Raw genomic sequence first — 14,530 nt, 5'->3', positions numbered from 1 at the left:
GTGTGCTATCTTTCACAGATCATCTGTTTAACAGTTAACTATATAGTTTAGTTTACAGATTGTGTACAACAGAATTAGCCACACTAAAAATGTATCTATGTCTGCTACCCTTTTACAGCCTACCAGTTTACAGTTACACTGATTTTAATACACAAGGGTATATTATATTATGTACTTATGTAGATATTTTCAATCCATTTCTCCCAATAAATTTCTAATAAATAAAAACGAAGGATAAAAATATATCACTGAAAGAAAAAAATATTGTTGAAAAGTAATATTTTTATTCGAGTTACAATAAAATTTCGTAGAAAATGAATAGGAACAGGTTGATCTATGATCCATACATGACGCCGTTGAACAGATTCAATGAGTTCATTTTAATAGCAAAGTAAAAGGGTCTGTCAGCCTTAAACACTTTTGGTTCTTCTGGATTAAAAACAAAACTGCCACCGGGACCTTCAAATTCTGAAAAAATACATAAATTAAGCTACGGAATATATAAATATTAATCTAAATATATAAAACGATAAGCTGGCTGACTGGCTGATCTATCAACGCACAGCTCAAACACTACGACGGATCGGGCTGAATATTTGGCATGAGGTGTTATGATGTACACATTCGCTAAGAAAGGATTCTTGATAGTTATAGTATACGGTGGAAAATATGACCCGAATGTTGTATCTAATGTATGTAATGTAATGTGAGTTATACTATTTACTTATACATCATAATCAGCATCATGATCAACCTATCAGGGTCAGTAGTGACTGAGTGCAGATTGCAGACTTCACACACCTCTGAAAATATTATGGGAGACTCTCAGGCATGCAGATTCCCTCACGATGTTTTCCTTCAACGTTGAAGCAGTAATATTTAATCCATACCAATATTATAAATGCGAAAGTGTGTCTGTCTGTCTGTCTGCTAGCTTTTCACGGCTCAACCGTTCAACCGATTTTGATGAAATTAGGTACAGAGATAGTTTGTATCCCGGGGAAGGACATAGGCTACTTTTTATCCCGGAAAATTAGTGTTCCCACGGGATTTTCAAAAACCTAAATCCACGCGGACAAAGTCGCGGGCATCATCTAGTTTCCAATAAATAAAAACGAAGGATAAAATATCACAGAAAGAAAAACATATTGTTGAAAAGTAATATTTTTATTTGAGTTACAATAAAATTTCGTAGAAAATTAATGGGAACAGATTGATCTATGATCCATACATGACGCCGTTGAACAGAGTCAATGAGTTCATTTTAATAGCAAAGTAAAAGGGTCTGTCAGCCTTAAACGCTTTTGGTTCTTCTGGATTAAGAACAAAACTGGCTCCGAGAGCATGAAATACTGAAAAAAAAAATGTATACAGAGTATAAAAAATACTAACTTAAATATATAAAACAGTTAGCTGATTGACTAACTGACTGATCATCAACGCACAGCTCCAACTACATACTGGACGGATCGGGCTTAATTTTGGCATGAGGTGTTATGACGTAGACATTCTAGTATTAGTACACGGTGGAATGTATGAATGTTGTATCTAATGTATGTAATGGTAATGTGAGCTATACTATTTACTTATACATCATAATCAGCATCATGATCAACCTATCAAGCTCAGTAGTGACTGAGCACGGGTCTCGTCTCAGAGTAAGATGGATTTAGGCCATAGTCTGCTACGCTGACCCAGTGCGGATTGCAGATTTCACACACCTTTGAGAATATTATGGAAGACTCTCAGGCATGCAGATTCCCTGACGATATTTTCCTTCAACGTTAAAGCAGTAATATTTATTTGCTTAAAACGCACATAACTTCGAAAAGGTAGAGAGAGGTGCGTGCCTATATTTAACCACTAGGCTTTCGCCGCTTCTCTTTTACTGTCATGGCGTATACACTCAAAGCATATTATACAGTGAGGTCCAAAGTTTACTAATTGCATGCTTACCATTCGCAGCAGCAGCTTCAGAACCTACTTCATTGACTTCAATGAACGCTTTCTGTAAAGCTGAATCTATATATAAATCATCAGCATTTTTCAACAGATTATGTAATTTAGCTTTGTCTGCTTCAAATAACTTCGAGACATTCATCTGAAAAGTTTTATCAGTTTAGTATTTTGCTTGAAACTATTAATACTTTTCATATCACAAAGTATAATTATTCTAAAAAGTTATGCTTACTTTTATGAGAACATCTTTCAGATTAGTGGTAGTTTCAATTTTAAAACTTGGCAATTGCAAATCTACTTCTGGTCGAGATGACTTTTTCATGACACTCTCTAAAACCTGCGGGTCCTTAAGCTTTTCTTCTAATTCAAAAATACCCTCAATATCACGTGGAAGAACAACAACAAGAGAAGCCTGATATCCTTTGTATGGAATTTCAATTATCTGAAATTTTAATAGAGAAATTAGTATTTAATAATGTAAATGTACACCAAGTCAATAATTCAAATTTAAAAAGATATATTTCAAACATACTTGTGATTTAAGTTCATCACTTTCAACATAATCATAATGTCCTTTTTTACTCATCATAGGAACTTGAATCACATTTTTTTTGTTCACGTGGAAATCTTGATCCCTCGTCCATTCCTTTTCAAATGGATCTGCCCAAGTACCCTTAAAATAAGAAAACAAAGTAATATAACTAAAGAAAATTTTGTGAAACAGAATTTGATCTTAAAAAACATAATATTATGTAGGTTTTATAAAAAATATGACAGGCGAAAGAGGTGTAGGTGGTGGTAGGTGGTATTGTAATCTTCATAAAAATATTGATCACTACCCCTATTATAAATGCGAAAGTGTGTTTGTTTGTTGATTTGTGACATAGGCTACTTTTTATCCCGGAAAATCAAAGTGTTCCCACGGGATTTTTAAGAACCTAAATCCACGTGTTCGAAGTCGCGGACATCAGCTAGTTTAATATAATATGAAAATTTATAGAAGCAACAAATTCATGAAAGCGCTCCCGTTGCTTCCTCAACAAAAATGTAATGGTCTTTTGATAAGTATGATGATAATAGTAACCTTGAAGTAGATGGCGTTAACTAAAACGGCTTTTGTGTTTGCTCCTAAGCTTCGAGGGTCGACTAGATCCTTGATCAGATGATTTGTCTGGTCCTCCACCTAAAAACATAAGGAGGTACCTATTATTAAAATATACGTACATATAATATTATAACTTCATACTTCTAGAAATTTCATTTATTAAAATTTTCATAACATAAATGCATTTTTATTATAATTACCCATGTATTGATTTCTGTCGCGGCTTTTACATTTTCTCCAAAGTCTATGTTTTTGACCTCAGAATCGAAAGTTTCCTTTGTTACGACGGCAAAATCTTTATTTAGCTCGTAATCTTTTCCAATGTAAATTTTACTAGCTGTTTTTATTATTACGCCTTCCTCTGCAGATTTCAACTCCTTATTTGCATATGAGAAAACTGCTTTTGTCTAAAAATGAAAAAAATAAAAGCTCGATGACAAGGTGACAATTTTCAAAAATCCTTTCTTAGCAGATGTCTACGTTATAATAGCTATCTGCATGCCAAACAGCCCAATCCGTCCAGTAGTTTGAGCTGTGCGTTGATAGATCAGTCAGTCAGTCAGCTTATTCTTTTATATAATAATATTATAGATGATACCTATTATTATCATCATTGTTTATTATGTATGTATCACTCTGTGTCATCGTTAGATCGGTTGCTGTTTGCCCTTCATATTGAAATTTTTAAACAGTATTAGCATGTGGATTAGAAAAGTTTTAAGTGAGTTGTAGTCCGCGACAGGTCGAGATGGCAATCGGGGTATTAGGCGGGGGGACGTCCCGCACACCCGCACGTTACCCTCGCTCCTCCGCACTGAGAGCGCGGCGACTGTGCGGGTATGTAGGGCGTTTCCTCATCGATTGCCATTTCGACCTGTAGCGCACTATAGGTCTATAGTTTTAAAGTTCAAAAATTGTTGGTTATTACAATATATTTGTTTTGATTAATTTTATTTATACTTACAGTATCATCATTAGGTGTTCCAATTGCTTGCAGCAGTTCATCGTGTGAATCACCAACCGATGCCAGAGCTAATTCAGCGAGAGGTGGCATAACAGATATTGCAGATAAGATCACGCTCTTTCCGGGATTCGCTTTGGTAACTTCCTTCAAAAAAGATGTTCAAATAAGATGGTTTTTATCTATAACTACATCAAATTGAACTTAATACAAGACTTGGACTGTTTGTCCACTGGCGTGGAGCTAGGTAGCGGAGCGGAGTGAGAAAGTGATGTGGAGCGGAGTTGCGGACTGTATCTGTCCATAGACGCGGAACTAGGTAGCGGGGCGGAGCGAGAAAGTTATGCGGAGCCGAGTTGCGAGCACGCAACGAGTCAATAATTGAGCTACTGGCGAGCGGGCAATTGGTACGCGAAATATCCGCTTCCCCGCTACACTTCTCCGTTCCGCTTCCCCGCTCCGCGTTAAAATGTATGTTTTTTAAAATCTAGTCGGCAAATCCCTGTCCGCTGAAACGGAGCGGGAGTTTTATGCAAATCTATTGGTTAATATTTGTAGGTACAGCTCCGCTCCGCTCCTCTCTTCTCCGCACCAGTGGAGAGGCAGCCTAAAGACCTTTCACAATGTTTGTAATATATTTTAACTTTTACGTAATTTTTCACTAATATTTAATTATTTATATTATTTGCTAGAGCCTCGTAATGCTCTTATTTACACAATTTGGGTTTGCAAAAGATATTTATTTTATTCATTTATTCTTATTTTTCATGTACCAAAATTGTAGTTACAAAATAATAATAAATTAAGTAACATTAGAGACGGTATATTATGGATAATTTTTGATGTAATGTTATTACTTACAGAGAACATTCGTGCTGTAAATTGATTACTGCCATCTCGAAGTAGCGACTCGGTGTCCCTTCCGTTTGACATTGCCATTACGGCAAGTGGGAAGACTGTAGGAAATGAAAATAATGTGGAAATAAATGTTACTTTCCTGTAAAATGAATACCCAGCTGAGTTTTTTGTGGCTTTTCTCAGACCTGGGCGCGTTTGGAACCCTCGTAGCTTTAGTTTTAAGTTCGTGTAATAATTATCACCACTTATATTATCATCTTACAAATGCAACAACCGACCATCGAAAAGTGTTAATGTATTACCTATTTTGATTAATTTTAGTACAAGCGCTGAATATTTTGTGAATGTAATATTATGGGGATGAGAACAATGAGGCAAAATGAAAATATATGTATATAGATTTTGTGTATATCTTTGACAATTTAGTTTAGAGACTGTGTACAAAAGATTTAATTATCCGTAGTACCTATCTAGCAGATAACTATTTGCCTTACCAATAACTAAAATGTTAATTATTATTAAAGATTTCAATTTGTAATGCCAGTTATTAATGGAAAGTCACATACTTTCCACATTAATAACTACAAAAACAATATTACGTCAAGCCATAAAACGAAGAGCAAATAGCGTGGTAGTTCTTGACCGGTGATTCCCAATGCCCTTGTGTACATAAGATAAATTTGATTGTTTACGCTTGCTTCTAATATTGTAAGATGATGTAAGCCTTTGAAGCCTGTTACTAGCCCATTTTTAGGGTTCCGTACCCGAAGAGTGCCAACTGGACACTGTTAGTAAGTCTCCGTTCCGTCTGTCTGTCCGTTTGTCCATCCGTAGGTATGTCTGTTGGGGGGCTGTATATCATGAACCGTAATAGGTACCTACTTAGGTAGAAAGATGAAATTTTCACATACCTATTGTATATTTTTATTGCCGAAAAAATCAAGAATGCGAGTTACAAAATGGTTGCCATGCAAATTTAAAAAAAATATGTAGGTACATGTAAGTAAGCACATGTGTAACCGAATCAGAACGTGCTGTAGATATCCAGAGCACCACTCTCGGTTCTGACAGCTCGAGTTGTTGTGGTCTGTGGACACCTTCACTTTTTCTGTGAGCGAACATAATATTATTTGGAACTGCGTCTGGAAAATTATAATTAAGTATATCAAAGAGAGACATTTGATATACTTAATTATAATTTTGACGTTAGTTGATAGACGAACCATTCTTTTATTGTTTTAACAAAAAAGTGGAGAAATTAAACTCAATACAAACTTACACATGTAATAAAGTTATACGATGTACGATGGTATAGAACCCGTCTCATGCGAGTCCAACTCGCACTTGACCGACTAGTTTTGGATTCGCAAAGTCATGTAAAAATAATAATTTGTGAGCTAAAGAATTTTATGACATGATTGCTTGTTATGTTTTCTTAAAACTGGATTAAAAGGTTCTTTCATATTAATTACATTTTGATTAGATTTTGATAAAGTTTCGTTATGATGCAGCTTCAAAATCATCGTCATTTAGTTAATATTATGCACATAAGATAATTATACGTCTACTTTTGTCAGCGACCAGCATGCTATGCTGCGTGGAGTAGGCAAATTTCAAACCCCTATTTTACCCCCTTAAAGGTTGAATTTTCAAAACTCCGTTCTTAGCGGATATTGAAATAGCTAATCTGCATGCCAAATTTCAGCCCGATCTGTACAATAGTTTGGTCTGGGCGTTGATAGACCAGTCAGTCAGTCAGTCACCTTTTCGTTTTATAATAGGTATATTTAGATTTAGAATAATACATTTAGTCGCTTTTACAACTCTCATATTTTCCAATGCTTGATATCACCTTCTAAAGACTATATAATATGGCCTATATGGATGCGTTTAGCAGCGTTCTATCTCAAGAACAAATTCTGTGAACTATGATTTGGAAACGTTGGAGTCTTATTTTCAATGTTATAACGGCATAAAATAATATGTTAAAGCAATAATATGCGACAATGCGGCATGCTATAAATGGAAACATTGATATTGCAACCTTATGCAGCATGCAGGATTGATATTCCTAGGCCGCAATATCAATCCTGCATGCTGCATAAGGATGCAAAAGTTATTTATACTAATTTAAAATTTAAATCATTACACCATGCGACTCTGTGGCATGCCGCAATGTCGCACTAAGTTGCTCTGACGTAAATGAAGCTTTATAATTTAGTCCGGCACAGGTAACGTCTATTTTAAATCATTTATGATATTAGTATAATGCTGCTAAAGCACGAACCTGTTATCAATAAAAAATTCACGGCCAGCTAGTCAACTGCCAGCACAATCGTGAATTTACTAACTTTTTTACTTACCAAATTAAGCGGCAATTACTTATTGTGATTAAGTGACTTATGCTGAGTTGTTCGTTAGAAATTTAAAAATTTAATTGGCGATTAATTTGATCACAATAGTTTCCTATGAAGTCTAAATTAGCCGTTATCTTTCTCTAAACTAAATTTAGAGTATCTGCATCCTTTTCTTTTTAACAATGCTAAAAAGGGACAGAACATGAACTTCTCATTTAAAGACCCTAAAAATTTTAGTGCACGCTACAAATTTAAACAGTGGGCTCGCGACTGTGCGCTAAAATCACGGGTTTTACCATCTAAAAATTAAATTTAAAACTGTCAAACCGCGTCTGTCCTTTTCATATTACAGTAGTAAGAAGAGGATGCGAATACTCTAAAATTAGGTTGTGCTCAGAATCAGTACCAAATCTCTGCTTAAACTTTTGAATTTCTTTCGAACAACTCAGCAATAATAATATAGTTAAACTGAATGATGCCCGCAACTTTGTCCACGTGAATTTAGGTTTTTAAAAATCCCAAGAGAACTTATCGATTTTCCGGGATAAAAAGTAGCCTTAATCTATCCCCAAAATGCAAGCTATCTCTGTGTCTTTCATAAAAATTAAAATCTAAAGAAAAAGCCGGTAGCCCTCCATCATCACATGTACTGAGTGGCTTAGACAGTTTGTTTTACACGTTAAAAAACCGTAGTAGGTATTACCTACTTACACTGTAATCGAAAACCGGCAGACTGAAGACTTTTTCAAACGATAGAATAGCTCAAACCGGCGCTCAAAAAGACTTTGTATAAGTAGTCTCCTTATTATATCTATATCAAATATTTCAAAAGAGCAACCGCCGAGTTTCTTGCTGGTTCTTCTCGGTAGGAAAGGCATTCCGAACCAGTGGTAGATGCATCCGACTATTCGAAAGTACTTGTAAAAGTCTATTTGAATAAAAAAGTTTTTTTTTATACCTACCGAGTTGAAAACAAGATATAAATAATAAATACGTACTGCATAAAATATAGAATATCTGCTTCATCTTGCCGGCCGGTACGCGTGAATCCGGATACAACACTAATAAATAAACGAAGATTTTGTTGTTATATGTATTATGTTTACTAATGTGTGTGTGTGTATTATTATGTTTACTCACATTAGTTTTTTTCACAACGCGAGAACATCTATGCGGTCGTTAAGACCGACTATTATTACCGAGAAATATTTATCTGCTATGGAAGCAGGTACGCGAAGCATTCGGTTTAAATAATTTAATTACTTAATAAAGTATTTTCATTGATGGTGATAGGATCAAGTAAACATCAAAATTAATAGTTAATTATTCTAGCCCGTAATTTGTGGATAAGTTATTTAGCGACGTTGCTTTATTGTCAAAAAATAACATACAATTTTTGAACTTTTACATTTTCTTCAAAATCAATATTTTTGTCTCTCCAGTAAAGTGTCTCTTGAAATGACGGCAAAAGCACTTTAGTAGCTTGAATTTCTTAAAAATATAAATAAAATATTGCTAACAGTTTTTAGTGCATTTACTTCCTCAGATTGCAATCTTTTTTTGCGTTTGAACTGCCTTTGCCTAAAATAAAATAACAATACTTGATAAGAAAGTGTTCAATATTAAAAATGCGTTTTCATCTTCCATTTTTGAATCCCTGGCCATACCTATCATCTTCAAATAGGATTTACAAGATAGGAATTTAGGAATAAGAAGAATTAATTTTGAGTGTAATTAAATTATTTAAATGATAAATAATTTAAATTATTCTGACATAATAAATATTGTGCCTACAAAAAAAATATGTTTCGGTCTAAATGACCATCAAGTAAGCGTTAATTGATTTACATTTACTATTATATTTAACGGGTTTTCAATTAATTTAAAGTAAATTATAGCTGTGAGTCCCAAACACTTATCTAATTGTCGAGCAAATATTATGTAAGTCATCACATTCAATAAATAGGTGCAAGATGACCGTCTTTTATTTTTAAGGTACCATATTAATGTTTGTATACAAACATCAGAAAAAAAATGTGTTCTCAGAAATAGCTTTAAATAGTTTATACATGTAGGCATTGAGTGGGGCACATAGTTCAAACAAGAATAAGTAGGAATGGTGACCTCGCACCGGAAAGCACAGCATTGGCATACCCCTCACTCGTGGACATGACATCAGACAGGCGCAAGACTGTTGCATGTGGAAGTCTCTACAAGAGACCTATGTTCAGCTGTGGACATCTATCGGTTGACGATGATGATGATGACAGGTAGGCGTATTGTAATACAGATCGGTATAGTGAACATAATAATATAAATATGTAGATATCGTGTAGAGGGCACTCAGTGATAAAAAACAGGTTCGCCTAAGGATATCATCATTAGATGCAGCTCCCGATTAGAATTTATTACCTACTGGAATTATTAAATAACATCTCTTATAAATAAAAATAGATTTGAAGAGAATAAGTAGATAAGTATATCAATAAAATACTTGCAAATATTACTATTAACACAAGTCAAGTTGTTTTGTATCAAAGTGATATTCTGTACAAGGGTGCGGCGATTATTATCCATACTAATATTATAAATGCGAAAGTGTGTCTGTCTGTCTGTCTGCTAGCTTTTCAAGGCTCAACCGTTCAACCGATTTTGACGAAATTTGGTACAGGGATAGCTTGCATCCCGGGGAAGGACATAGGCTACTTTTTATCCCGGAAAATTGAAGAGTTCCCACAGGATTTTTAAGAACCTAAATCCACGCGGATGAAGTCGCGGGCATTATCTAGTTAATAATAATTTTCTTGAACTCGACATTGTCATCATCATCATTCGAGGTAAGGTCATTATTAAACTACGAACTCTAAACTAAATTTTCGGAATTTGCTCATAACATTGGCTTTGTTGAGCCTTTTGCAATTTCATACTTTTATCATACACCTGCGACAAATGTAACCTATTCCAGTCTCATTTCCAAAAATAGTTTGTTCACTGACCTGTTTGACCTTTTGCAATCTCAATTCAATTTTAAGTCAGTAACTCGAGAACCGCGACAGACTAATTCTTGTTATTTTAAAGTTAGAACACGTACTTATCTACCTGTGGGTTGGGAACCCGTTAAGTTCTAATTCTCCTATAAGAGGCTAGTTAGTCCCCACGCTTGAGTACGATCATCTTTTTTTACATTTTATTTAAGTATTACTTACTACCTACTCTATTATATTTATTTAAGTGTTATTATTCATCATAATTATCAATCCTTCACCTGCACACTACTGTGTACGCGTCTCCTCTCAGAATAATCCGCACGCCGGCCGCGGCCCAGGGCAAATCGGCAGACTTCACATACCTTTGAAAATATTATGGAGAACTCTCAGGCATGCACAGGGCCCTCTTTCCCACTGGGCACTCTGGGCACGTGCCCAGGGCCCACGATTGATAGTGGCCCACTAATCCCTGCCAGATCACCTTACTATAACCAACTGACCGATATTTTATTACCGAATAACATATTTATTTCGATAAAATCAAAGGTCAAAAAGGTCCTCTCAAACAAACGACGATAGAGACTGTTAACAAGTCAAGACTGACTTATATCTGATACTCGGCGGCTGTTGGACTACCTACTTTCTTTGCCTATTCTAAGAAAATAGTACCTACTCTGTCAAGATCATAGGGGCCCCATTATTCTAATGTGCCCAGGGCCTCAGGGCAGGGCATGCAGGTTTCCTTACAATGTTTTCCTTCACCGTTACAAACGCACATAACTCCCAAAAGTTCCATTTTCATGATGGATTTCCTATCGGTACTGAGATATTTTTCCGCGGTAAAAAGTAGCTTATGTCCGTCAGATCTAAATAACATTTTTCAAATTTCTGGCGAAAGCTGTGCAGATTGTGTGCGAGTAGGTAGGTACAGCGTGAGCGTAAGCTATGCGAGATAAAAATAAAATCAATGTTTTTTGTAGCAGTCAAAAGTAAGCAGGCATTCCTTAAACCATTTTATAGGCAACAAAATCTCAAAACTCAACATAGGTACCTACTATTGTTATAGAAAATTATTTGCACCAAAACGCACGGCTCTTGCAATTTCATTTCGGAAACACTGCGGCTGACTGCACACGACCGCAGCAGCGATAATTCGCGCAGCACGAGATATTGCATTCAAAATGGATGAATAAATTTATTGATGAATGAGGATAAATGTGTTCTGTGTATCATGAATTGGACGACCTCTCTGGTGCAGAGATGTGCTATTTATGGCTTATTCAATTTTGTCAGGTCATGTTGGAAAATGATTCAAGTCTGGTCTGGTAGAAACATGAAATTTAAAAAAAAGTCGTTATCTGCGTCGTATTCCTCAATCTTGAGGATCGTGACCTATACCATAAATCACATAAGAGAAGTTTTTTAAAGTCTAAATTAGGTGGTTTAAATAAGCAAGTTAATAGAAATGGTATCAGCTATTTTAGTTACCGTCTCATTACGTCGCCGATCGTTAGCCACATATTAGCTACAAATATGTATGTATGTATGTATGTATGTATGTATGTATGTATGTATGTATGTATGTTCTTTATTGCACCTCAGAAACACAAATGACAGGTTACAAAAAGAAATCTTAATAAGTAGGTACAAATACATATACATATAGAAACATAAATTAAACTATAACATTACGTAAATACGATTCTTTTTACAAAGCGCATTGGTCTTTCACTAACCATCTGACAAAATAACTTGCGATGTCATAATATACCTATAAGAATTTGGTTCCTTTATTAGGCCAGTAGAGAATCATCAATTCTGCCGATGTATAATCTACTCAATGGACTAAAAAATGGGAAAACGAAAGGTTGGATTAAAAAAATTTGAACTTCGTCCATGAAAAGTTTATCCATTATACGATATCAAAAATGTATCCAATATAAAAGTTATTGAGCCCTGGGAATATTCAGATAATTGTATTTAAAAATTTCGCCTTTGTGTTTTTACGAAGATTTTTTATATACGTATATACGTAACGTAAACGTTGAAAAGTTAGAAAAATTGGTGGATTCGACATTAAGAAGTCTAAAATAAAAGACATTTAAACTGGCATTCACAACGCATATTATCTAATGGGAACAGATAACTCGTAATTTTCAAGTGTCATTAAAATCTATTTATGAAATCCATTAATTATGATCGCTATATAATGAAAAACGATTATAGTCACTGTGCCTATGTAACTATTATATATTTTCGTAGTTAAACAATAGGCCTGACGAACATTTAGCAGCACTCCTTCACATTTATCTAATACAAGGGTAATGCATCTAAATCAAACAGGATGTACGTGCAGTGACAGGTCACCGAAACTAATGGATACTCAGTCGGTTTAGCAGCTGGCAATAATATAAGGCCGTCACTCGCAAATGTTTGTGTAGGTCGTGGGACAAAGATTACTGTAATGTAGAAGTAGCAACTCTTTGAAAGTTTCAATTTGGAAATTTCTTTTTTGCATAATATATGTTACAAAAGATGATAATTGTATAAATGTTCAACGGCGTACAAATATTGTGGTTTATATACTTAGGTTAAGTTTAAGTACAAGACCTGCTGAGTAAGTAGTGTGTGGACGTGGTGAGAACAATAGTATTATGAATAATATGATGTGCTTTATTAATAAAGTGGAGTATCGATAAATTTGTAGCAGGCGAGTGGAGCATTCATTGTCAGAAACAACAAACACTTGTTGTACAAAACTTGTTCTTTTTGTACAAAACTTGCAGTGTTGACTTGCTCAATACAAGTGACTTGTCAAAGCTAACTTCTGTTGCTAATGGTCACTTAGCATAAGGTACAAATAAGCACCACAACGTCTACTAACCAACCCTGGTAATGGGCCGCTATTTTTTGAAGCTTTTTTGGGAAAGATGTGTATAAGCCCCACGCTATCTATAGTCCGCGACAGGTTGAGATGGCAATCAGGGTATGAGGCTTCGGGTGTGCGGAGCGTTACCTCCCCGATTTCTATCTCGAGCTGTCGCGTACTATTTATGTAGTCTGATCGCTACGCGTGTCGCGTATATTATGCCACAGACACAAGAGTACGAATTTTAAGAGCCTCAATAGCTCAACCGGTAAAGGAGTGGACTGAAAACCGAAAGGTCGACGGTTCAAACCCCGCCCGTTGCACTATTGACGTACCTACTCCTAGCACAAGCTTCACGCTTAGTTGGAGAGGAAAGGGGAATATTAGTCATTTAACATGGCTAATATTCTTTATAAAATAATAGTAATAATAATAATATATGTCTTCACTTTTTATCATTAAAATATAATTCTTATGAGCTTTGCCTAGGTATATCTGGAGTGTGATTATGGCTTTGGTATTAATATAACGTCTCTGTCACTTATCTTTTTTCTAAATCTTCGGAATAATGAATCGTGGTATATAGCTTTGATAGTTTAATACATTATTAAATAAACATAATATATTAGTATTTTATATTTGGTAGGTAACGTTCTATCCGAATTTATTTATTCTTTGTAGGGAAATGTCGCTAACAAGCAATGTGACGGACTCGGGCGGGGCGTGATGTACACAATATCTGCAGTTTACGACTCTTCACTGTGTACGTGTTGTTGAGTAGACTGGCCTATAACAAATGTAACAAAATTATTGTGGCTATTAGTGCCCCGAGCGGTGTACTGTATGCGTAACCTGCCCAAATTAGAATACTTGCCGAATGCTGATGGCCGCTTTTACTTGTATACTGAGACTAGATTACTCTGCTGAGACGGATTGTTATCTGACACAGATATTATGGCCATACATCTACAAGTACGCTAGATAAGAATATGTGCCATGCAAAATTACACGATTTTTATGCCGATTCATAACACCCCACTGAGCGCAACGGGAATTAAAATTGACACTTTGTGTCAAAATATGGTCCTCGTGTTGACATTTTGTTAATCCAGTAGGGCGATTGTCTAAAACCTGCATTAATCATTATTACAATCTCAATTGTTCTGATTGGCTGAATTTGTGCGATTCTTGTTGCAACAATGCATTGTGGGCAATAGTGAGCGAGCATTAACCAATCAGAGATGATTGCGATCGTGACATTGTAGCTGTCAAACAACCGCGGTAGAGCCACAGGTCTGATCACTAACATTTAGTTCCAAGTTCGCTCACATGATGTTCACTGCTTCTATCAGTGCCAAAATGGAGATAATCTATGCTTCAAAAACAGGTCGGCAATTTAGCAAGTCCAGCAATTGTATTAAGTAGTAGATGTCA

At 35.4% G+C, this 14,530-nt stretch overlaps 1 protein-coding gene across 3 annotated transcripts in view; it reads right to left on the bottom strand.

Annotated features, from left to right (window-relative positions):
- Positions 1–298: 298 nt before the first annotated feature.
- Positions 299–14,530, bottom strand: part of LOC117982213 (alaserpin-like) — a 141,871-nt gene continuing 127,639 nt past the window's right edge. Inside the window, exons 1-9 of one of the 3 annotated variants that reach the window (XM_069498790.1) lie at positions 8,239–8,356; positions 4,887–4,981; positions 4,029–4,172; positions 3,265–3,471; positions 3,044–3,142; positions 2,492–2,632; positions 2,192–2,401; positions 1,957–2,101; positions 299–468 (exon numbers count right to left, since the gene is read on the bottom strand). In XM_069498790.1, coding sequence (XP_069354891.1) covers positions 335–468; positions 1,957–2,101; positions 2,192–2,401; positions 2,492–2,632; positions 3,044–3,142; positions 3,265–3,471; positions 4,029–4,172; positions 4,887–4,981; positions 8,239–8,266 — 1,203 coding nt within the window. In that variant the 5' untranslated portion in view covers positions 8,267–8,356 and the 3' untranslated portion in view covers positions 299–334. Of the gene's footprint in view, positions 469–1,148; positions 1,353–1,956; positions 2,102–2,191; positions 2,402–2,491; positions 2,633–3,043; positions 3,143–3,264; positions 3,472–4,028; positions 4,173–4,886; positions 4,982–8,238; positions 8,357–14,530 lie in introns of those variants that run through there. The other 2 variants (XM_034968533.2, XM_069498791.1) reach the window with 2 other exon arrangements.

Source organism: Maniola hyperantus, chromosome 5 (genome assembly GCF_902806685.2).
Source record: "Maniola hyperantus chromosome 5, iAphHyp1.2, whole genome shotgun sequence".
Classification (NCBI taxonomy): domain Eukaryota; kingdom Metazoa; phylum Arthropoda; class Insecta; order Lepidoptera; family Nymphalidae; genus Maniola; species Maniola hyperantus.
Note: the sequence above shows the minus strand (reverse complement) of the source record. Positions and strands in the feature narration are given on the sequence as shown.